At 50.7% G+C, this 23,377-nt stretch overlaps 11 protein-coding genes across 11 annotated transcripts; 6 read left to right on the forward strand and 5 right to left on the reverse strand.

The window, feature by feature from the left end:
• Positions 1-52: 52 nt before the first annotated feature.
• Positions 53-1,591, forward strand: A1O9_00118 (beta-lactamase; the record flags this gene model as incomplete). The annotated part of the gene is made up of 4 exons (XM_013409282.1): positions 53-146; positions 267-517; positions 572-621; positions 736-1,591. 4 exons carry the CDS (start codon positions 53-55, stop codon positions 1,589-1,591), a joined length of 1,251 nt encoding a protein of 416 aa, XP_013264736.1.
• Positions 1,592-1,684: 93 nt separating this feature from the next.
• A1O9_00119 (uncharacterized protein) lies at positions 1,685-2,647 on the reverse strand (the record flags this gene model as incomplete). The annotated part of the gene is made up of 1 exon (XM_013409283.1): positions 1,685-2,647. The coding sequence occupies one exon, from the start codon at positions 2,645-2,647 to the stop codon at positions 1,685-1,687; it is 963 nt and encodes a 320-aa protein (XP_013264737.1).
• A 1,072-nt stretch (positions 2,648-3,719) lies between these two features.
• On the forward strand, positions 3,720-5,565 carry A1O9_00120 (uncharacterized protein; the record flags this gene model as incomplete). The annotated part of the gene is made up of 3 exons (XM_013409284.1): positions 3,720-4,192; positions 4,239-5,144; positions 5,193-5,565. 3 exons carry the CDS (start codon positions 3,720-3,722, stop codon positions 5,563-5,565), a joined length of 1,752 nt encoding a protein of 583 aa, XP_013264738.1.
• A 319-nt stretch (positions 5,566-5,884) lies between these two features.
• On the reverse strand, positions 5,885-6,833 carry A1O9_00121 (uncharacterized protein; the record flags this gene model as incomplete). Its single annotated transcript, XM_013409285.1, has 2 exons — positions 5,885-6,737; positions 6,826-6,833. 2 exons carry the CDS (start codon positions 6,831-6,833, stop codon positions 5,885-5,887), a joined length of 861 nt encoding a protein of 286 aa, XP_013264739.1.
• Positions 6,834-7,686: 853 nt separating this feature from the next.
• Positions 7,687-9,717, reverse strand: A1O9_00122 (uncharacterized protein; the record flags this gene model as incomplete). The annotated part of the gene is made up of 6 exons (XM_013409286.1): positions 7,687-8,192; positions 8,246-8,533; positions 8,624-8,862; positions 8,916-9,054; positions 9,141-9,577; positions 9,632-9,717. The coding sequence occupies 6 exons, from the start codon at positions 9,715-9,717 to the stop codon at positions 7,687-7,689; spliced, it is 1,695 nt and encodes a 564-aa protein (XP_013264740.1).
• A 1,253-nt stretch (positions 9,718-10,970) lies between these two features.
• Positions 10,971-13,082, reverse strand: A1O9_00123 (uncharacterized protein; the record flags this gene model as incomplete). The annotated part of the gene is made up of 1 exon (XM_013409287.1): positions 10,971-13,082. One exon carries the CDS (start codon positions 13,080-13,082, stop codon positions 10,971-10,973), a length of 2,112 nt encoding a protein of 703 aa, XP_013264741.1.
• A 1,054-nt stretch (positions 13,083-14,136) lies between these two features.
• Positions 14,137-14,985, forward strand: A1O9_00124 (uncharacterized protein; the record flags this gene model as incomplete). The annotated part of the gene is made up of 1 exon (XM_013409288.1): positions 14,137-14,985. The coding sequence occupies one exon, from the start codon at positions 14,137-14,139 to the stop codon at positions 14,983-14,985; it is 849 nt and encodes a 282-aa protein (XP_013264742.1).
• Positions 14,986-15,478: 493 nt separating this feature from the next.
• Positions 15,479-16,178, forward strand: A1O9_00125 (uncharacterized protein; the record flags this gene model as incomplete). Its single annotated transcript, XM_013409289.1, has 2 exons — positions 15,479-15,556; positions 15,612-16,178. 2 exons carry the CDS (start codon positions 15,479-15,481, stop codon positions 16,176-16,178), a joined length of 645 nt encoding a protein of 214 aa, XP_013264743.1.
• A 1,954-nt stretch (positions 16,179-18,132) lies between these two features.
• Positions 18,133-18,912, forward strand: A1O9_00126 (uncharacterized protein; the record flags this gene model as incomplete). Its single annotated transcript, XM_013409290.1, has 1 exon — positions 18,133-18,912. A coding segment is annotated over one exon (780 nt), but the record flags the coding sequence as incomplete, so codon positions are not given.
• Positions 18,913-19,071: 159 nt separating this feature from the next.
• A1O9_00127 (uncharacterized protein) lies at positions 19,072-20,079 on the reverse strand (the record flags this gene model as incomplete). Its single annotated transcript, XM_013409291.1, has 1 exon — positions 19,072-20,079. The coding sequence occupies one exon, from the start codon at positions 20,077-20,079 to the stop codon at positions 19,072-19,074; it is 1,008 nt and encodes a 335-aa protein (XP_013264745.1).
• Positions 20,080-20,680: 601 nt separating this feature from the next.
• Positions 20,681-22,273, forward strand: A1O9_00128 (uncharacterized protein; the record flags this gene model as incomplete). Its single annotated transcript, XM_013409292.1, has 3 exons — positions 20,681-21,201; positions 21,252-21,724; positions 21,777-22,273. The coding sequence occupies 3 exons, from the start codon at positions 20,681-20,683 to the stop codon at positions 22,271-22,273; spliced, it is 1,491 nt and encodes a 496-aa protein (XP_013264746.1).
• Between the last annotated feature and the right edge of the window lie 1,104 nt (positions 22,274-23,377).

Consider the following 23,377-nt stretch of genomic DNA (forward strand, 5'->3'; position numbering starts at 1 on the left):
AGATTCTACTCTAGCGTTAGACACTCTATTTATTATCTGCAAGACACCGACAATGGCGACCGAAATCGACGAGATTCTCAAACGCTACACCGACCCAGCAACGGGCAGTTTCCATGGCGTGAGTTTCGTCGCTATCGATAGCAAGGGTAAGGATTCCCCAGTTCTATTTTTGCTGCCGAGGTCCATCCACAGTCGAAAGCCTAGGCTGAAATAATGCGCTTTTCTGTCCCTTCTGATAGCATAAAAACTAACCTACGTATACTCAGGGAACGATATCTACCGGCGGTCGTTCGGATCCAGAACAGTGGACCGGTCTACAGACGATCCACTGACACTCAATACTCTGACATGGATCGCCAGTCAGACGAAACTGACGGCGTCGGTGTCGGTGATGCAATTGGTCGAGAAGGGCCTGGTTGGGCTGGACGACGATGTGCGAGAGATCATACCTGAACTGAAGAAACAAAAGGTTCTCCTTGGCTTTGAGGGCGACGACGACGCCGCCCCGCATGCTAATGTCGATATCGACGCCATCGCTAAAGGAGGCGCTGCCGGTGGTGTTTCGACCAAGCCAATCGGTAGCCCCATCTTCGAGGATGTTAAAGGGAAGATTACTCTGAGGTACGTCTGACCCGCCCAGCCGTTGTTGGTTGGATAGATCGACGACATTATTTGGTACCGTGTGCTCGCCTTGAAAAGGGAGCTGATCAAGGAATTTTCTCATTTTCTCCACAGACATCTACTCAGCCACTCGAATGGGTTGCCATATGACATCGGCCATCCACTGATACTGAAATACTCAGCCTGGGCGAAGCGAGAGGACAACATGTTCAGCGGCAAGATCGAAGGCTCGATTCACCCTCTTGTGTACCAGCCAGGCACGTCCTGGGCATATGGCCCGGGCCTTGACTTGGCTGGGAAAGTGGTTGAGATTCTCACGGGGAAGGACCTCGACGAGTACGAGCAGGAGAACATCTGGGGACCGCTCGGGGCAAAAAACACCTCCTTTAGGCCCGTGAAGCACTTTGCGCCAAATGCTCCGCCTCCAATGCAGGAGACGGCGTACTGCTCGGAGAACGGCCTGGCGAAAGGCGACTCGCTGTGGAAATTCGAACCGCGCGATGCCATCGGTGGAGCAGGTTTGTACAGCACGCCCAACGACTACATCAAACTACTTTCGGCGCTCTTGCGCGGCGGCGCACCCTTGCTCAAAAAGGAATCTGTTGATATACTCTTCTCTCCCCAACTGGGTCCTGGGAGCGTCCAGGGGCTCCGCAAGTTCATCGTTGGCGATAGCGTCGAGACCAGCTTCTCCCGACTGTGGGCTCCTTCCGATGAAGAATACGCCAATGTGCCGGAAATCCAGCATTCCCTGGTTGGTGCACTCAACACTGAGGACATCCCTGGGCGGAGAAAGAAGGGCACGGTGAACTGGGGTGGCTTGCCGAATTTGTCGTGGTGGATTGATCGTGAGAGCGGCATTGCTGCCACAGTCTTTACTCAGCTCATGCCCCCTGGGGATTCGAATAGTCGCAAGTTGGGCTTGGAATTGGAGGATGCTCTTTACAAAATCTACAGAGGAACAGCATAGATCTTTTAAACGGATACAGAATGATATTGAAATGGAGTCGGATTGCTCCGATATGTACGTTCTATGAGATCTAAGAGTTTTGAATGTAGACTGCTATGCTGGAAACCTCCCTTTCAAGTCCGCTAGTTTCTCTGCCGCCTCCTTCGTTCTAAGTGCGTGACCACCAAGGCCCAATTCGCAGTGAAGTCGCTCCATCTCCTTCCATTTCACGGTTTCGACCAGAAGCTGCTTTCGCTCAGACCATTTCGATAAGCTGCGGTATATGTTTGCCAACACGACACCCGTCAAGCCCTCCTTGAGTAAGAGAGTTTCCAACTTTCCCAGAGCAGATCTCGCTTCTTCGATGGCCCTATCTTTGTGCTCGAACCTTGGCTCCTGGGCTTCGATGTTCTCGTTGAGAAAGACCTTCTCGCAACACTGCACACGCTTGAATGCGTCTCGCATAGCTGTTCGCCTCTCATCACTTCTGCCCCAAAACTCGTTTTTATTCGCTCCTTCGCAAGCCTCGCAATGGCAGACAAAAGCATAGTACATTTGAAGCTTCTGCCTCCTTCTCGTCGCGATTTCGAAGAGGTTCTTGTCATAACTACTGCATACCTCCTTTCCACGCGGTATGTCCCTGATGGCATAGAACATCATTTGACGGCGATCGAAGTTGTACGAGAACTGGACATTTGGAATGCATGAGTGGTTAAACCTGCTGGAGAGGTCGCCGATTGCAGATCCACCTCTCCCATCAGGAGCGAAACTGTCGAGGTTGTAACAATTACTGTAGTAAATGGAAACGACTCGGGGCATGCGTGATTTCTCGGCATCAAAGAGCTTCAGAAACCTCCTTTGACTAGCACGGGGCAGTTTCGAGAACTCGCGTTGAATTGCAGAGTGGTCGTCTTCCTCGTCTTTACAAAGTGAGAACAACGGGTCCTCGCAATGGATCAAAGTCCCGGCTTTGATCTTGCGAACAGCGAACACTGCGAGACCACGATCCATGGTTGATTTGATTTCGAGGTATTGATCTTGAGGACTTGAATGGAGAGCATGGCCTTCGCCTGCCATATCCGCTAGACATCGCTCGTGGGGAAGACGGCTGACATCGGTCTTGGTGGCCGGAGCCGTCTCTGCAGGACCAAATGAACACGTCGTCTTCGTATCAAACAAATTGGCGAAAGGGTCTATGTTTTCTTTATTGTCGGCAGGGACTTCAGTCAAACTTGGCAATACGTTTAACTGTCATCATTGTAAGACCAACCGGGAGCAAGTTGAAGGATGAGGAAGGATATCAAACATTTGCCACGCTTTCTGCCTTCATCTGAGGATGCGCTGGAAGACGACCGTGCTTGCCATTTCTACGCGGTTTCCGCATTTTCCTTCCTTTTGCTTGAACGCTGTCCGAAGTAAGCAAAGTTCACGGTATATGAGAGAGAGGGGAGCGTGGCGTTAGAGAAGAGCGGTATGAGATGCCGGTAGCTCCATGACGTCCATCTTTGCTAGGAATTGACGAAGTTCAATGATGGGAAGTTGTTCACGACCAAGAGAGACGTGTGCAAGGGAAGCTATCTCTTTTATAATCACCGTCGAAAGATAAGGATGTCACTGTGTGGCTGTTCAGATGGCGAGTTTAACTCAATTAGTAACGACTTTCACCAACATAAGCATTTTGTGGAGTGAGCACACATCCGAGAGGGTCAGTCATTGATTCCCGAACACAACTTAGGATTACGATGCCGTGTAGAAGGCCTTGGACGAAGAGATAACCACGCACGGACTCGGAGCTTAATATCCGTTATTTGGATGTCGGTGAGGTCGATATATCCAGAATCCCCGATTCGCTCAGTACAACCGGAAGTGGTTCCAGGCGTCGTACTCTGCATTAGCGGCGTCCCTCCCCCCGTGTAAGTGGCTGATGAACGGAAATCGTAGGAACAAGGGCTGTTTGAGCCCAGATCTCCAGCGAGTTTAAGCTGGACGCCGATAACATCTGACTAATCCAGCACATAGGCTTCACTTTGGGTGCCCCTCCTCCCATCCGCTACTGCTTGATTCCCAGCGTTCATAGACGCTCCACGGTTGAGTTACCAAATCGCTCATCATGGCCGTCGATCCATCATGAGATAACGAACGAGATTCAATGGCGGAAGTCGGCCTCATTGGGACGATTATTGGCATAGCCAGTGTAGGAGTCAAGCTGTCCATCACACTGTACACCTTCTCCGAGACAGTGTCAACAGCCCATGCGGAGATCAAAAATGTCGCACGAGATGTATCTCTCACCTCTGCCGTACTCGAAGAACTCGGAGCCAGTCTTCACCAAGATGACGAGGCGAAACTGTACTCGGGATCTGCATTGCGAACCGCGAAAGATGTGGTCAAGGAGTGCGAGGCTGTCTTCAATGATATTAATATAGTCATGGGGAAGGCCATTGATACCGCATCCAAAAGAGGCATCAAAAAGGGCAAGATAGCTTTATCGGCGATAGAAAAGTTGAAATGGCCGTTCCTTCAGCCGAAGATGGAAATGTTAAGGGGAAATCTAGAGAGACTAAAGAGCACTCTCGTACTAATGTTGAACGTTTTGACCTACGCCAGGGATTTGAGGGCCAAGTAAGATCCCGAGGCCTGATTATATCCTATCGTTAACTTGATCTAGGAAGGAAACCTCGCCAAAAGAAGATGCCGGGTATCAGAAATTGCTCCTTGAAAATTTGCTGCGTGCAAATCAAGAGGCAACCAGGAACTATGAGGTTCTTTTGAAAACCATCGGGTCTCAAATCGATAGCAACAGCTTAGGACAAAGCCGGTCTTTAGAGTCCGAGGCCTCAACCTTGACGGATCAAGACAAGATACCAGGGTCGGCACCATTCATCTCCCTTGCGAAACAGCCCGCTTTGGACAAGGACTTGCTTTCATCAAGCATCGTACAGGCTACTACCGAGAAATCACGATCACATATTGAGTCAACGGTCAGAGCTTGCATTGCCAGCATTGAGGACGCTCTTCTCAGATTCGAGCAATCAGGTACAATCAGCAAAGAAGATGCACGCATCGACGTCCACATTGAAGTACAGAAAGACAATGTACAGCTCTTTGGAGACTCTCAAGCGCTCCCCAATCATTGGAAAGTGGTGTCGATAGTCCGAAAGAATGAACAAGCGTCGCCTCAAGTGTTAGACATGCTTGCGGGCAAATCATCTGAGTTCGTGCCTGGTGGTCTGGAAGAGGTCTATGATCCACATATCCCGAATTCTCTAAACAACAGTTCGATACACTACCAAACAACAGCCGCGCTGCAGGCGCAAATTGACCAAACTGCTGGCGTGATGCGCGACAACATACACAACGCAATGCTAAGAGGTGAAAGGTTGGATAACCTACAAGATAAAACTGCGAATCTGGCTGTATCAGCCCAAGGGTTTGGTCGCGGTGCAAACAGGGTGAGATCAGGGACCCCGTGGTTTATCAAGGCCTGGAACTCTCTTCCCTCTACTGAGGATGCCGTCAATTCCATTCAGAATTCCCTCCCTTCGCCAGCCGCCACAATGGCTTCCGTTCGGCAGTAAGTCAGCCGTCAATGTCGATTTTAACATACTAACGAAAGACATAGAACACTGCAAGGCACGGGACTGTTCTTGGGTGTAGAGGCGGAGACTGAGAATGTAGATACTGTCCTGGAGTACAAAAACACGAGACCTAAAGAATCGCCTACCAAAGAGCACGACCCAGAGGTGCCTCGGCGGTCTACAAGAACCCCGACATTCGATGACTTCCTATCACCTCTCTCCCCAGGTCGCAGGCTGGACTCTGTCTCAGACTCATTTCCTTCCGCTGTATCAGGCGAGCCGCCTCTCAAACAGGACACTTACGATAGCCTACGTGAAGCAGACGAGAACAACGAGGCCCTGGAAGACCCGGCTGATGCTGTCATTCAGCTATTGACTGAATGGACGACGGTTTTTGATGACGAAAGCTCTCGGTGACAGTATGAGCCCAGAGGTCATGGGCGACAAGCATTTCAGGGCTCAAACGAATCGGCACGTTAGGGGCACGTGAACACCCGAGCACAGGGCTCCACTGCATTGCTTCCACATTCGTCTCGCGTACCAACAGGGTGAAGAGCGATATCCTAACGAGGAAGAGAAAGGCTACAGGGCAAGAAAATAGGCCGAAACCATACAATCAGCCGAGACCACCAATCAAAAGCTACGATTGGGAGTCAGGGAAAAAGAACAATGGCAGCATCTGAGAAACGATACTGGTAGTTCAGGGTGGACCAGATGGTCCATACTCTCGAGCTATCTAGCAATTGCAGCTACTCGCCTTTGCACTTGCGCGCAACTTATCCAGATCCTCATTATCCTTCTTACTCGAGGTCGGCAGGCGCATGCCGATCTTCGCGATCGGCTTCTCATCGACAAAAGTATCGACCTTGTCCGGGTAGAAGCACAACAGGCCTGCAACCTGCACACTCTCATGGGTGGGGTTCGGATACCACCAGACGACATCACTATGCTCCTTCCCATTGATGACCGCGCTGTAATAGCTCGCCTGGCCCTTGTAAGGGCAGCCGGTCTTGGTCTCGCTGGGCTTCAGATACTGCCAGTTGACGGCCGTGCGTGGCAGATACCAGCGGCCGGGGAAATTGGTTTCCCAGAGCGACTGCACACCGCCCTCGTCTCCGGTGTCGGCGACGACGACGCCGTCAATCTCGACTCGCACTTTTCTTCCAGACGGGAGGATGTCGACCCGGTGGAAGGGGTCCTTCGGGTGGTACAGCACGGGCGCCTGCTCCTCGTACCACGCGTCCAGCGCCTTGAACTCGATCTTGACGAACCCCGCCAGCTCCGAGTTGAACGAGTCCGGCACGAGCAGCGCCGAGACCGATTTCTCAGACCCTTCCACGCTCAGCTCCGAGGTTGACTGCTGGATCCCTGAGATGGGCTTGTCGTCCGTGAACGTCGCCGTGGGCAGGAAGTCGGCCTTCGGGATCCAATAGTAAGGGAAGAACTTGTGTTCCCAGACCAGCTTCGCACCCGTTGTGTCGAAGATCCATTTCCCGTCCAGCAGGCCGCGGACGCGCTTGTCCGTCGACACGATCTTTGGGCGGAATTCTTCTTGCGCGTGGAAGAGCTTCGACCCGAGATCTGCGAGGCTTTGAAGGAAGAGAAGAGCCGAGGGTTAGCTGAAGATACATCCATAGGAAGAGAGACTGGGGATAGCAAAAGGCAGGTTCTTCTTACTTGGACATTTTTCGTAGCTGTGAGACTGTCCCAAATCTTCCGAGAGCAAGGTTTCGTGGTAAGATCGAGATTCCTCGGGTGGTGGTACAGTTCAGTGCCAGCTTCCAAATTTCCCTTTCCAAGATTATTGTTTGTTCTCTACCGCGAGTGCTCGGTTCCGAGAGTAATGCGTACCTAGCTACGCCAGGCCAGGATAGATGTAAGATAGATTTTGGGTTCTACACCCGGGGAATCGATGGCGAGTGAATGACCAACTCTACACAGAATATCAGCCCAATTAGTCAGAAATTCCTCCTCCGCGGGCGTTTATACGCCCGGACACCGGCGGCTTGACAACGACGTAATGAGTAAGATATGGTTTTCCTGGCCACCGAGTCGCGGCGCGGACGTGAAATGACAACAAGTGGCTACTAATCAGAGAAGCAGAATGAGGAAGGGAAAGAGAGTGTGAGAGAAGTCTTGGATTACATATAGTACGGACTCCATATTAAGGTCAGCCTAAGACTGACGTGCTCTGTGGAGCGAATTGCGGGGAGACTGTTTGGGCTCCTTGGTGGCGGGCGTTCCTCAATCCTCGCCCCGTGATGGGCTTTTGTAGAATCTTCCCTTTCGGGTGATTGGGGATTCGTGCAGACGATTTTGGATCTGCGGTGTAAGGGTGAGTCGTACCGATGTTGGGACTCAAAACTACTCCCCACTCGTCAACCAACTGCTTTTCCGCTGATGAGTCGACATCCAACCCGATCCGTGTGGTATCAGGCTCAACTATTGTTCCGTTTAGTCGACCGATGCACTTCTCAATCGATCCTTTCCTTCCAACCTGTTGGCAATTTGGTTCCCTGAACTCAGAACTGCCAGTATTTAGATCCCTCCAAGAGGAACCGGTCCGCCTGGATTGCCCCTGTAATCTTCACTCAGTTGCCGGGTTGTTCCCTTCTCGCCACTGTAGTCTCGGCTATCGATGTGGCTGAGAACACTGCCCCGACGAACAGCATTGCTGACGCGACGCTCATGCTCACCAGTAGCTTCATACTCTATCAACACCTCGCCATTCTTGCCATAACGACGAGGTTCATGTTTCGCTGTCCAAACAACACTGAAAATGTTCTTTGTCTTCTGGAAAATGGTATCCATTTCCTCGAGCGAGCGATAGGCTGTCTCCGGGTAGAAGAAATAGACGACCGGAAAGATGAAGGCGTTAATGACCGCGAAGATGATGTACGTCTTGTATCCGATGGAGCTGAAGCTCACAGGCGTTATCATGACCACCATGAAATTGAAGGCCCAGTTTGCCGACGTCGATAAAGCGTTGGCCTTTGCTCGAATTCGAAGTGGTACTATCTCGGCTGGATAAAGCCAGGTCATACCTGAATGACGCTGTTAGAGGCGCCAAGGAAATCAACATGACTTGGACACTCACCGAGCCAGCCGATAGCGAAGAATGTGTTGAAAACGAACAAAAATGCCGCAGCCACAATACCGGGGCCACTTCCGCCGATTTTAGTCATTACGGCAAGTATGATCATCGACGCTGACATGCCTGCTGCGCCGAAGAGCATAAGTTTACGACGTCCAACCTTTTCAATAATGAAAACGGCAATCCACGAGGCCAAAAAATACTCGGTGCCGTTGCATGCCGCCAGGATTCGAGAGATAAATGGTGTGAGTCCAATTTCGTTCTCGTAAATTGTAGCCGCATAATAAGTGACTGTAGATAGGGAAATGTTAGTTCAGATTGTACACAAGGGAGCCAAATCGAGTGACATGTGCTTAGGCCGAACACAGTTGGTGGACTTACTGAGATTGATTCCAGAAATCTGTTGGAACACTTGATTAACGTAGGCAAGTGCAACACGGTGAAAATGGCGATCTTCATCCATAGTGAAAAGATCCTTGAACCTTGTTTCTTTCGCTTCGAGCACGGTGTCCTTAATCGCCGCGAACTCAGATAGAACTCTTTTGTCTTCAGCTGACCTGTCTGATAGTGCTGCGAGGACCTGCAACGCCTCATCTTCATGGCCCTTGAATATAAGCCATCTATGACGACATCAGTGATTTGCCCCGGGACGAACGCAAGGAAATGGACATACCTTGGTGATTCAGGCAGTTCGAGAATGAACAGAAGAATTATCAGCGCAAAGAAAACTTGGAAGCCAATTGGGAAACGCCATGAAACCTCTGAGTTCAAGAACGAAAACCCGAAATCAATCCAGTAACTGATCATAATACCTGTGTATAGACCAGTTAGCGCGACGAAATCATGCTATCACAATACAGCGTCAATCAGAATCAGCAGCAGAATTTGAGACACAAACCTCCAGTGATCAATGCACCTTCAACCATGACCAGTTGACCTCTACGATGCGACTTTGAGCATTCAGATTGCCAGGTAGGAACGGTTGAGGTATTCAGCCCATTACCCCATCCAGTAATGATTCGACCAACAATGAAATGGGGCAGACTGAATGCTGAACATTGAAGGGCAGCTCCAACAACCATGATAGCGGATCCTGTAAAGATCGTTTTGCGTCGACCTAGCCAGTCCCCAATCCATATGCAACTGATAGCGCCACAAAAGCAACCAACGTTATACGATGCGACGGATATTCCCTGAATGGTGGATCGATGCGCAGCTTGACTTGGTGTGAGACCTGCCGTCCCAGCTGACGTGGTATCAATCTCGGGAAAAACCTTGGTGAATGAGGGCAAGGTTAAAAGCCCACCCATCACACCTTGATCATAGCCAAAAAGCCTGCTCCTAGTTAGATACCACTGAATGGATTGAATTGAATGAGAATCAACTTACAGGAAGTCTATACCGGCAATCATGCCAACCGCAACATTTAGATTGGTGCCACGGAGGCCCAGATATCGGTGGTTGAAGAGCTTCATGGCTGATAGTAGACTTCACTTGTTATCCAAGCTCGACATCTGGGTGAAAAGTTGAGATGTCCATGGGTAGAAATAAAGACTTATGTATTCTATGTCGAGAGCATGGTTGGTTCGAAATCTAGGGGCCTGCCGGACAATGTGGAGCAATGAGCAGATTCTGCTCAAGGATTGCTTTCAAAGGCCGAGGGAGACGATCGCTTGACGCCATGATGCCTTAGTTTACACACAGGAATACATTCGAATCTCCAGTGGTAATAGCGGGGAGGAGAAGCTTTTGTGGAGAGGGCGATCAGTGTGTCATATAAGCGGCTGGCCCTTCAAGATTCAACGTCAGGAAGGTTTTCGCACAAAGGCGGGTTACCTAGAGTAGAAATTCCTCGTGGATGCGGTCACAAGCTGGTAGATGAGACTCCACTCAGGGTGTGCCCATATTATTTCCGGATGCCCACATCCCGTCATAAGACAATGTTCTACTCATCAGTCTATCGCTGAGTATGGATATCAGAAGAAATACCGCGGGGAGTCAACGGCAAGATTCTGATATGCACAAGCGTCCATTGCTGATTAGACATCACCTACCTACAAGCACGTGGATTTCAAGATCCACTTATACCTAGTATTGTAAATACCAAGACACCAGTTGTTCGGTTAAGACTTCGGCTGGAAGTCTTGTTATGAGGCTAAGATCTATGATCGATTGTCGGTGAGTCATCCAAAATCGATTAACTCTAGATCCTCGAAATACAGCGATGCCATTTCCGACAAGGCAGTATCTAGAGGGCTCTTTTCAATGGCTCCTAGCGTACCATTTGGATGTTTTACTGGTCAGACGCAATTGAAACCTCGGGCCACAGGTAGGGTGGATGTTTGTGAATCTCGAGGGTCGGAAGGGGGATAGGGATGCGAAAATCCAAGGCCTCATTCATTACAGCTGCCCGTTTGACCCTTGCGTCATCGGGTATTGGTCGACCGAATTCCCGGGACCGCCTAAATAGGAAGTCCGAGCGCGACAGCGATAACAAGCAAGATGTACCCTCGAAAGTAAGCAGCAGCCTTGGATAATACATCTAGGCGCGGAATTGGCGAGCCCTGGGGTTGGTATCCTCTGCTGGTTCGATGTTGGAACTACACGGCTCTTGATTTCCGCCTCCGTGTTGCACTTTAGTCGTCAGGCGCGGGGTTCTCTTCAGTGTGATTATTGATTGTCTTCGTGACGTCAATATTTCAAAGGGCCGACCATTGATGACAATCATCTACGGCTGCGACGAAGCCTTTTCGACAAGCCATTCGACCACAAGTCCAATATCCTCGGTGACCGTCAAAACCCGCGCGACTTTTGGCTTCAAAGCAGTGTCATCAGAGCCACTAGCTTGAACACCTTGAAGCGACCTGACTTCGATTGATCCTCCGCTACATACCTCGAAAGAAAGAAAAACAAATGGCTTCTGCCTGTTCCTAGAGACAGTGCCTCTCAATGGAATAAATATGTCGAGTCTTGCTCGTGAAGGATCAGAAATGATGTCCAGACTTATATCCACTGGGAGCGTCTCCTTATCAATTGCGTCAGCGTTCTGTTGCGTTGAATTCTGGAAACTATGTCTTCCATTTCTGATATTGCTGCGTTTTAAGGGGCGTTGATGAATTTGCAATACCTTCGCACTGCCCGCGGGAGGTACCATATCCTCAGATGCAGTGGTGGGGTAAGATGGAAATTCCACAAGACTCTGAAGGATGCTCCATAGTAGAGCGTATTGGCGGAGCACAGGAAGTGCAGCGGCAAGCTGTCTAGGGTGGTTGAACTTCAAAGTCCTGACCGGAAAACACCACAGAGGGGCTCCGTTTTGGGCTGAATGCAAAGCATATGAGTGGCGTCGAAACCCACTTCTATCCGTTGCATTCGCTATGGGCAAGTCCCGTGGCCATCTTTCCCCAGTATGCTCGCCCGGGTCAGTTGATCTGCCTCTGTTGCAGTAATCCTGTAATGCCTGTTGATAGGTAACTGTCGATTCTTGATCAAGATCCAGCATAGCAAATCCCATTCTAAGGCCTGCAGCAGCGTTCAGGGGCAGATAAATTTGGGGAAATAATGAGCAGATAAAGTGCATGCTGAGCATGGAGGGTAAAGAGTTGCCTGGATTTTCCATGGCAACATCATCTGAAGTTGTTCCGGAAGGGTCTTTAGGTTCACCACTATCCAAGGTGGGATCCTGCCATTCGGGCATCAAAGTGTCAGAATCAGCTTCTAGGATCGACGCTGCTTGGGTCTGTTCGGAGAGCACTTGATCGGAAACCCAATTGGCTGGCAAGAGAGTGGGTGTTGTGTCTGACTCGCAGGATATTTGGACGGTGTATAGATCTCGAGGGTCTATCTGTATAGAGTCATCGCTCGAGTCTGATTCCGGGTCATGCCTCCGAGTCCAATAGTCCAGGGATAGCCCTAGTTTTGAACCACGATCTAAGAAAGGCCTGCCAATTGCACCTCGTCTCTGATGGCTTTGAGTAGCATGCCAGTTCAATTTCTGTTTCTCAGCATTCCATATTAGTTGGAAGGCATGGTATAAGTTATTGACAGCACTGAAACACGGTGCCCCGTTTTCGATCTGGTCAATTTGGCGCAAATAGTGTAGGTTGGACTCGAAAGAGGAGAGACTGGTCCATGGTAAGGATGGTTCAGCAAATTGCGACCAAGCCAAGTTCTCCTTAAGAACTTTGGTGCCGCCTTCTTGCAACTGGGGCTCGTCATTTTCAGAGGTACTCAACTTGAGGCTGACATCTTTTACGACATCTCGACTCAAGGCCTCGAAATTGAGCTCGAGGTCAACAGCATTACCTGCAATAGTGAGGTTGTCGTCATCCCAAAGCGTATTGAACCCTTGAAGTTGAGCCATGCGCTCCACGCCTTCCCTTGTGACACCTCGCCCTGCCACACGAGTCTTGAGTAGATTGGCAACCCAATGGGCCCGTTGGAATCTTTCAACTTCCGGATTCACAGGAGTGAAGCCTCCCCGACCGGGCGGGTCATGGCCATTCGTTGATATTCCCAAACCATCGGCCCCCGCTCCCAATGGAGTCAAACCTGTAGGGCCAAGGGTTGCCATCAGGGCCGCGGCAGGTGAGGTCAAGTTCAGGAGATCATCGTGAAGGGCAGTTGTGGTGAGCGGAGTCGATGAGGGCTGTGAGGACACACTGACATGATGGGTATGGCCATGGATTGAAGCAGGCGTCTTCACAGCCGGCGATTTATGAGCAAAGGGACGATTGGTCGTGGATGCAGTGCCTGGGCGAGGTGAAGCCATCGGTCGGTTGGGTGTCGAGAGATGAGGTTTAGGGGTGGAGACAGTCTGGGAGCGAGTAGGGGTTGCCATGGTTCGAATTTTGAACTGATATCATCTGACTGGCTCTGTGTGAGGGAGGATTAGGGATTGGTGGTTGGTGGGAGCGCCTGCTGGTTAGTGACACCACGCGCCAGAAACAGGATACGGACGCGTTTCATGGAGTGGAAGTCAGAGAGAGCGATGGCTATACCTTGACGTCACGTTCTTGATACATCACGTACCTAGATCTGATATCCTAGGAATTGTTCTCGTAATGTTCATTCGGACTGAAGATTCCATGGACTGGAGAAATCGATATTAGAAAGACCCCAGCGCACTAGTGAGACACTTAACCGAATCTAACCTATCTGGGAAGCTCAGCCGAGTCACTCTCAACAAGCCGACCGCGATATCCATGCCAATGTTGGAAATGTTGGCAGCTCCAAACGCCCACTGATCCAGTAAATGCGATGACCGTCTCTGCTATGATTTCATCGAAGGCTCCGCAGTGTCTCGAATTGCATGGCCGTTGCCAGATGGCTCAATTTTCCATTCACTGCCTCGAAGGGTTTCCCACAACTCCCCGGACGGAGTCGAGTCGTCCTCAGCCTCGGACAGGGCATGCATGGATCGTGCCAAAGAGCATCACTGCCGCTCCCTGAATGATCGGACCTACTTCATTCTAGGTTCCAAAGTGCCAGAAGACTCGGGCAAGCCACAGTTACTGACTCGTGCCATCCAAGTTTACCAAAATCACTGCGTGGGCCAGTAAAACACACAGGTTTCATGCCTCCACCATCGTTCGAGGTTTCTGCCTTGCTGATGGCCGATTCAATGTTTCGCCCAGCTCTTCCAAAAGGAAAGATTGCCCTACCAAGCTTGCCAAGGGTCTCGAACACGAATCCAGCTGAATAACGCAAGCCAACTCTTGACAAAAAGAGAATGCCCAGCCATCCGGCTTGAAGCTTCAGGCTGTGTAGCCATCTTGACATGAGGCTATATGAACCAGCGGTTGACCGCCTTTTCTAACTCTACTCATCCCCCAGCGGCATCTTCCCTTTCAACTTGTAAGGCTTTCTTCTTTGCCTTATACAATCACCGTAACATGGCCTCTGTATCTTTCAAGAACAAGGTCCGCTTCGACCACCACAGTATTTGCAAGCTCCCATATAATCTTGAGATCGGTGCAACTCATAAAGGAGTGCTCGAAGTTAAGAGATACCTCAAGCATTTTGACTACGCCGAATCAAAGTCTTTCAAGGTCGATAGCACTTTTGACGATGCAACCCGCACGGCTTTGCGCAGATTCCAATCTTGGTTTACCCTTGACGAGACTGGACTCTTCGATGGACCAACAAAGGCAGCGTTGACCGCAGCCCGTTGTGCACACAGCCGTGCCAATCCACTCGCGGCAAATACAATCAGCAAGTGGAACAAGAAGAATCTGACCTATGCATACGGACCGTTGTCAAAAGATCTTCCAGCAAACGTCTGCAAGGCAGCTGTTCGGCGCGCATTTGATACTTGGCAGAATGCTGGAGTAGGCCTTCGCTTTATCGAGGCTAGTGCTGGGGCAACCCCAGACATTTCTATCGACTGGCGGGATGCACTTGACGCAGACCTGCTCGCACTCGATCCCGATGGGAATGGCATGGTCGGTGGCACTCTTGCCCACGCTGATTTCCCAGGCAGTGGATCCATCATTGTTGAAAACGGCACTCCGCCTTTACCACTTCACTTTGATGACGAGGAGCACATATGGGTGGACGGAGCGGTCCCCAATGCATTTGATATTGAAACAGTCGCCCTCCACGAAATTGGACATACCCTTGGGCTGTTGCACTCGGACGATCCCAATGCAATCATGGCGCCGACAGTGGCAGACAATGTGACCAAACGTAGGCTTGGGCGGGACGACTTGGTTGGCATTAGAAGACTCTATGGTTCGGCTTGATGCATGCATGACTGGCGGCATGTTTACATTTGATACATGCCGCAGTTTCACACCCGGATGCGACGACCGCGTTGTCGCTGCTGGGAGGTGGTGGAAAGTGAGTGAAATTGGGAATTTTGGACGGTTGCTTTCGGGCCAGACATGCAAGAAATACTGTAGTCGAAAGTATAACGTACCTTCAATTGCAAATTGAACCTTGGCTAAGCTTTCAGGCAATACGTTCATCGTAGGCTGTCAGCTACATATAACCGTGCTCCCGCTAGTTCAGTCGCAAGGCTGAGCTTGTCCAGGATATAACATCATACGTCATTGGCTTCTCCGCCTGGAGAAATATCGCAAGTCGACCTCGTGTGAAAGACTGAAAGACTCGGAGGCCATCTATGTCCCGCCCAGCCTGCGCACCATCTTAACGCACCTCTAGCAACATTCCGCATGCTCTGTCTGGTATAATCAAGTCTGCACACAGCTTGTCATGTCTCTCACATCCAACACCATGCGACTGTCGCGTCAGCTGCCACGGCTTGCCCTCCACCTTCGAGGCGTGTCCACACTTACCAACAATCCGCATATCGTAAGTGGAATCTGTAAAGCCTCCTGGCCTAGACCGTCATTGACCTTGCTGTTAGCATGTCTTCCAGAATCCAAACGGAGGACCCTCGCACCTTCTCTCGCTGCTAGCCACTGACCCCCCAACACCTTCTCTGGCAATAGGCTCCTCAAGCCAACTCCCCCCGACGGCTTCTTCCTTCGCCGAGAATCCCAGCTTCCTTCCTCTCCTGCACTCTGTTATTGCTGAAAATGCTTCTTCCGACCCAATGATACAGTCTCAAGCTGCAGTGATGATCTCCTCTTCTGGGACGAACCTCTTTCAACCTAAACGCAGACAGGAGACCGGTGGCTTTGGTGCCAGTGACCAAGGCGGGTATGGCGGTGGAGGCAGAGGTGGCTGGGTCCATGTCTCTGACCTCCGCCACATACCCGACTTTGGTCGAATAGCAGAGCCTGAAGACATCTTTGGGAGTGTTGAAGTCGATGGCGATGGCCAATTTGTTGATGGCACTGGAAGATATCAGGAGAGTGGTACATACAGGATCTGCACAAATGACGGCATTCTTGGCCTCAGCGACTTTATGAGAGCAAAATTGGTCGAAAGATTGAAGCTCGAAGAAGCCGCCCAAAAGAATAAATCTTGAAGCTCCCGAGACAGCTGCAAGGTTCGGATGCAATCGCTCTTTGCAGACGCTGACAGTGCTTTACGCAACTCCTCCCTCGCAGCACCAGGCAGGATTTGTGGTCCTATATGTGGTCCTCATATGCCCAGTTTCCAATAACATCAGCTACAGTCGTTCTGGCTGAGAGCGCGTCGAGACTAGTTTGGGTGCAGAGATTTTTGATGCTCTGGAATAGCAACAACGCCTGACCAGTGGCCGTCCTAGTCCAAGTCGATACCTTGGCGACACTCATACTAGTAAAGCAAGGAACAGAGTGCAGCGGCAAGGCCTTTGGTGTTATCGTGCAGTCCTTCTTGCACTTCAGGGCTGGTCTGTCGGCTTGGTCGTGTATTACATACTGGCAGAGCAGCTCCTACTTCACTTTAGGCAGACTGCGGTGGTTTTTTGGTGTCTCACAGTCTCGGATCTGACTCATCGTTCGCGGTCGAATATGCGTTTCGTCCGAGTATAGACTCTGAAGAAGAGGCCAACCCTGGCAGCAGTTGCACATGTGCACCACCACATGTGTGAATGCTAAACAAGGCTGTCATAAAACAGTCTCGTCACGTCCCGACAAAGCTTCCGGGCACAAAACGGTAAAGTCTGTTCGATCTGCCCACGTTAATTCACCTTCCGTTCCATAAAATCACTTCAAATACCGAGACCTACCACGGAGCTGCTGGGAATACTCGACCGTGTTTGCGAGCTTGGTTCAGCACTGGATTTCGCCGGATCCTTTGTGGGCAGATGAGCCCTCGCATTCACATAACCTGAGCATCGGCTTCACCCATCACCTGAGCGAGGCGTTCCGCAATACTACCAGTGTAATAGCCCTTGGCCTACGTGACTGCTAAGCCTATAGTGTCTATAGCTATAGGCGTAAGAATATCCTGTCCTGCTCCTATCATGAATCCATTGATCTTCTCTACCCGGTACTGCACTAGGCTTGCTCTGGTAAGAGCCTTATGGGTCCATTTACATCGCCACAGGTCGTAGGTCCGCGCCATGCCTCCAACCCTTGTCTCGCATCTACAGTAGGATGTAGTTTCCCTCCCCGCCTCTTTTGATCCGCTGGTCTAGCTTTGGCATTCGACGCAGAAGGCCTTTGCCGTAGAATTTTACATTGCTCTGACACTTCGAAGTTGCGCTAGACATGGATGAACTTATGTACGGTGGAGTACTACGTGCATCTATCTATTCGAAGGTGGACTGGAGTTGCTCCACTCGCCCTATCAGCACGCCAATCCACCAATCCACCAATCCACCAATCCCCAATTGTAGGGGCGTGTCCTCTTTAACCACTGTATGTGTCTCTATAGCCGCCCAGGGTGGTTGGCTGCTGCAGCATACCAACGTAGCATGGCCCCAAACCCAGCCTCATCAGCTGGCGGCTACTCGGATGAGCATGTGGTTGAATGCCGTGAAACTCTACAAATATAGAGTTCGCTTCACCAGTAACCTTCAGCTCAAAGCTCAAGTTGCTGTCTTGCAGGACAGGTTTGTTTTTTCGATATTGAGACCCCCAAAGCCTTGTGAGAGCACTCACGAGCACCCCTTCTTATTGTTATGAACTCCGAAGCCGAAACAGGAGAGTTCCCTGATCATCCGGAGCTCGCAGGGGAAATCGATAAGAATATACTAGCATGTATGTCTCTACCGAACCCCTACTTAACGGCTCTTGTTAGATCCTAGCAACTAACGAGTTTTGTATGGCAGGTTTGGGCGATGGTTCCAGGATAATAGGCGTACAAGGCTCTGGGGCAAGTTACTGGACAAGAACTGCTCGTCTCGATGTCGTGTTCCCTGATGACCCTGAACGAGAGCAGTCGTTCTTCCTGAAGGTTGAGAAACCTGGATTTCACGTCGATCCACGCGATGGTGAAAAGAGAGGCACTGACGTGAACATTAGGTCGCCGAGGGTGAGATTGGCAAAGGCATGATGCACGGTGAATACGAATCAATGAAAGCCATTGCCAAATACAGTCTTGATTTTGTACCGCACCCCATTGCCTGGGGCACGTTTGCATCCGATCCGAACTTGCATTTCATGATTGAGCAGTTCAGGGAAATGGACCGAGAGGTCCCGGACATGGACCCGACGTGTTCGGCACTAGCAGAAATGCATCTGCAGTCGCACTCAGCGAAGATCAAAAGATTCGGCTTCGACATTACCACATACAACGGGCGCCTGGCTCAGGACAACGCGTGGACCGAGAAATGGGAAGACTTTTTCGTCCAGCAGCTGCAGGGCATGCTCGCACAGGAAATCGAGTCCCAGGGTCCACAGACAGATGAAATGCAGGCGCTGCTGCAAGAGATCTTCGACAGGGTCATTCCACGCCTTCTGCGGCCCATGGAGACCGACGGCCATCGAATCACCCCAACATTGATTCACGGCGACTTCTGGCACGGCAATGTGTCTACGGATGTGGACACGGGAAACCCGGTCACCTACGACGCCAGCTCGTTCTGGGGCCACAATGAGTACGACATCCGCACCATGACCAAGCGCGCCAGGTACAAGTTTGGCCCAACCTGGCAGCGCGAATACCTCAGGCATTACCCGGCCGCTTATCCGCAGGAAGACTTTGAGGCGAGGAGCGAGTTATATATTCTGAGATCCAAGGTCCATGACTCTGCCCTGTTTTCCAACAACTCCAAGTTTCGGGATATCTTGATCCAGCATGCGAGATCGCTAGTGGACACGTATAGTGAGGGTTATGAGGGGTGGCTTGCGAGATCTAAGGAAAATCCGAGCCCCAAGGAAGCGTAGGACAAGCTTAGGCTTAAAATTACGCTTTAAAACGGGTTGACAGTCTTCAAAGCTATGTCCAATATTATTTGCACAGTCTGTTTAGTTTCCTTCCAATAGAACTCATGCTTCATACCCCCCACCAACCTTCGAGGCGCTGGCCACTTTTATTTTCTTTCTTTGCTTGCGCTTGCGAATTTGCTGTCCAAACGCGTACCGCATCTCCCGCCCTGCAAGGATACAGAAGCCACCCAGGAGAAAGGCCGCCACTGCCAACACACCGATCAACGTTGCAACACTGAACCATGCACTCACGTCACCAAATGCATCCCATCTGGGTCGAGCTTGCAGGCCTACCTGCATACTCTCTAGAATCAGACCCCATATTCCGAAGATGAAAAGCAACGGCGCGAAATATTTCGCAAAGTATTCGGTATACTGCCAGTAGACCTTGCGGAAGTACCAGCGTCTCAACAACATTTTGGCCCAGAAATTGAGCCGTGTGAGTCGAAGCTCGCCATACTGATATCTGCCGGACACCTGCAAGTCCTCGATGGCCCTGAAGCCCTGTATGAACGCCGCCCAGGTTTCAATGTCAAGCCCTTGTGGGACGAGACCCTCGTGTTGTGCGATTCGCAGGTCTGACTCGTGCTGGATGAGGAATGTGTACGTCCGTACGTATCCCAAAGCAGCCTGTAATATTTGTCTGATGCGACGTCGATCCTGATCTGACGCTGCTTTGCTTGAGAACACAAGGTACGACCAGAAGGCGTGAGAAAGGAGGTAGGCTGGCAATGGCTTGACAAAGACCCTGTTGCTAATCCATACGAGATGTAGCTCTGGATCCTCGGCGATAACGATAGTCCGCCCTCGAACGCCCTGGACGTGCAGAGCGGAGACATGTGCACTGAACGGTGCCGCGAGGACCCAGAGCCAAGGAGACATCTGATCAAGCAATGGAGTCAGGAGCTCTTTTTCCACGAATGGTACAACCACGCTATTTTCGAGGGAGATCAGTGGGTGCTTTGGAAGATATTGCCGCTGTGATTTTGAAACCAGCTGTCCTTCTTTTATGATAAGGTCAGCGCATATTTCATCCTCACGCTGGAATGGAACGACGCAGTTTTCCATTGTTGAAGACAGAAAGCAGGCTCATTGAAATATGAGCCACTGATTGGTATGGCAATTTCAGTTAGAGCTGTGAGCATTGTATGCTGTACTAGAATGTCGTGAAAGATCACCAAAAGGCCAGAGGAGCGCGACATCTCTTGTATGAAATGCTCGCTGCGATCGTGTCTAGGTGGTTGCGCGGTCAGTCAGCACCTAGAAAGACAGTTGAAACAAGAGCGGTAGCAGAGTGCGCGAGGTATGGTTAACTTGTAGGGCAACATTTACTCGCACACCCATAACAACCCTGCTGCATTCGGCGCTTGCGGCTCGCGGGACAGCCCCAGGATGTGTGGCCATGAAACTTATCCACAGACATGTAGTCGAAATGATTGAGAATGAAGGGATACTTGGCTTGGGGGCGGGTCGTAGATTTAGCTATGAGGTACAACGAAGCATTTCTCTAATTACTCCCCAAAAGAGCATTCAATGGGAATGAGGGGCAGACGCATCCTCCCAAATTCTTGCTCCAGGGATTATCAAGCTGTTGCGGTACCACATACATCTTTACTCTTGTCCTCTTTCCGAATACATATGCTCCTATTCGATGTCTCTGGGCTCTGAAATGGCCAACAGAGATGCTCCACAACTGGACACAGTCGAGGACGAGAAGCAAGTCTCGCATGTCACAAATACTGATGAGGAGCCTACCACCAATTACTCAGCGTTCAGCAGATGGCAAAAACGATGGATCGTCTTCATTGCTGCTTTCGCTGCCTGGTTCTCAACCCTGACCTCATTTGTCTTCTTTCCAGTCATCACATCCCTTGCCGATGGCCTTCATACCAGCATTCAGAATATCAATCTTACCGTGACTTCGTATCTAATTGTAGCAGGAATAGCGCCCACCATCACTGCCACTCTAGCCGACAGAGTCGGTAGAAGACCGGCATTTTTGGCATCGTTCCTAGTGTTCGTGACTGCAAACATTGGGCTAGCACTGCAGAACTCATTTCCAGCGCTCTTCGTGCTGCGTATGCTACAGGCCACTGGTATTGCAGGGACATTTGCTATTGCATATGGAGTCCTAGCCGATGTTACAACACCTGCGGAGAGGGGTTCCTATATTGGCATCGTCGCCTTCTGGTAAGACTATATATCATTATGGAGCAACCAGAGAAAGCTAACAGCACGAGCACAAATTCAGCACCCAGCGTCGGGCCAGTCATTGCTGCCGCCCTCAACGCTAGCCTGGGTTGGCGATCGGTTTTCTGGTTCTTGGTTGGCTGCTCCGGCGCCTGGCTGTTAGCCATTCTCCTCTCGCTACCTGAGACTCTTCGAGCTATCGTGGGTAACGGCACAGTTGTGGTAAGCAGCTGGCATACTGTCCCACTCCGGCGGATGAGACCGAAACCTTCCAATGCGAATAGAGCCGCGGAAATCCCAAGACAACACACCAAATCTGGGCTTGGCGGGCTGATCAAGATCTTGGGCCACAAAGACAAAGCTCTTGTGATGTCAGCTATTGCAGTTCTTTACATGGTGTGGAATTGTGTCCAGGCCTCGTTAGCTACGATCTTCATTAGGGTATATCACTTCAACTCCCTGCAGGCGGGCTTGATATATATTCCATTTGGTGTGGGCGTTGGCTTTGCGGGATTCGTGACGGGTAGGTATCGACATCTCTGCGTCTTTTGCCTGCAGGCTGAACACTGTTCTAGGGCGAATTCTGGATCGTGACTACAAGCACATCGCGACCAAGTACGGCTTTCCCGTGGACCGCAAGAAAGGAGATGATCTTACCGAATTTCCCATCGAGCAGGCTCGTTTTCGCAGCACTTTCATCCCCCTGGCTGTCGTATGTTGTGCTCTGGTTGCTTATGGCTGGTGCCTGCATTTCAAGGTGCATTTTGCTGTGAATCTCTTTCTCCAGCTTCTACTTGGTATGAGTCTGCAAGTGTGCTTCACGACCTTGAACACTCTACTCATGGATCTGGATCCCTTGTGTGCTGCCACAGCGCAGGCAGTATCTAATCTGTATCGATGTTTGCTTGCAGCCGGCGCTCTGGCGATCCTGGAGGTCTTGCTCGATCGTATCGGTCCTGGCGCGACTTTCTCTATCACAGCCGCTATTGCGGCATCTTGCTCTGCAATTTGTCTTGTAGAAAGATCTCGGGGCCATCGCTGGCGGACGCAGAGGAGGGAAAGAGAGAGGTAGTTTAGATGTTCAATAGGCACCAGCATACGCCAACAACCACTTTTCATAAGCACAGTAAACAACAAAACAGTTGTTGAGGACCAGCAATGTCGAAGCGGGAAACGGCCAGCTTCAATGCTGCCCTTGTGATTTGAGTTTCAATTTAGCCTTAAGGTTGCTCCGGGACAGGCTCGGACCATGGATCCCCGTGTTCCCGGGGTCCTAGTGCTGGTCTGAGAGATCCCAACCAGGACGGACTACGAGTACAAAGAGGAGTAACAAGAGTCTCAGGAGAAATAGAGCAATGAAACCAACCGATTACTTGTCTCAGATGTTAGCTATCCAGCCTGGCATGAGGCATATCAGTCATAACTATAGGTAGTGTCATAAATCACCTCCAATTCTACAAAGCCAGGTCCATGGCGGCTTTGCCAGGCTCCAACTTTAGAGCCAGAGTTGGTTGCTTCGGTCCCTATTGCAGTTAATGAGTTGTTCTTGCAGATAACCGCCCGCAGCACAATTCCTTCCTGGCGCCAAACCGGGTTGTGCCAGTTTGCTCCAAGGTTCAACAGTAAACTGTTAGCGCTGGTTGGTTATCTCGGCATGCTGCGGATTACTAGCCCTATGATTATGGCGGCCAATCCAGGGTAAGCTCTTGCTGCTTCGTTTTGATCGCGCCCATCGCGCCCACCTCGCCCTAGTAGGAACATCAAAACCTCTCAGCAGTCACCTTGGGATGAACCATCTCCCTGTGGCTAGAGGCTCCGTCGCCAGCTAAGTCTGACCGATCATGCCTTCGAAAGAAGCCAAGTTCATTCCGGTACGGATCTCGATGGCGACTATTGACTCCAACATAGACGATCTCGCTGACGATTCCAGTCTCGGTTGCAGAAGGCACTTGCCCGGACTTCCAGCACGAATCTTTCAACACTCGAGAATTCGTTGGCAAACATCTCCCCATCATCTTGGGATGAGAAAGATCTTAACAAAGACGACGGCGACGATGATGATGCGATCAAAACAGGCCCGCTAGGTCTTACCCAATTGAATTCTCCTCCTGAGCCTTTGCTTGAACTTGTCTTTGTTCATGGTTTGGGAGGCGGTTCGCGGAAATCATGGTCGAAG

This window comes from Exophiala aquamarina (assembly GCF_000709125.1).
Source record: "Exophiala aquamarina CBS 119918 chromosome Unknown aczIA-supercont1.1, whole genome shotgun sequence".
In the NCBI taxonomy this organism is placed as follows: domain Eukaryota; kingdom Fungi; phylum Ascomycota; class Eurotiomycetes; order Chaetothyriales; family Herpotrichiellaceae; genus Exophiala; species Exophiala aquamarina.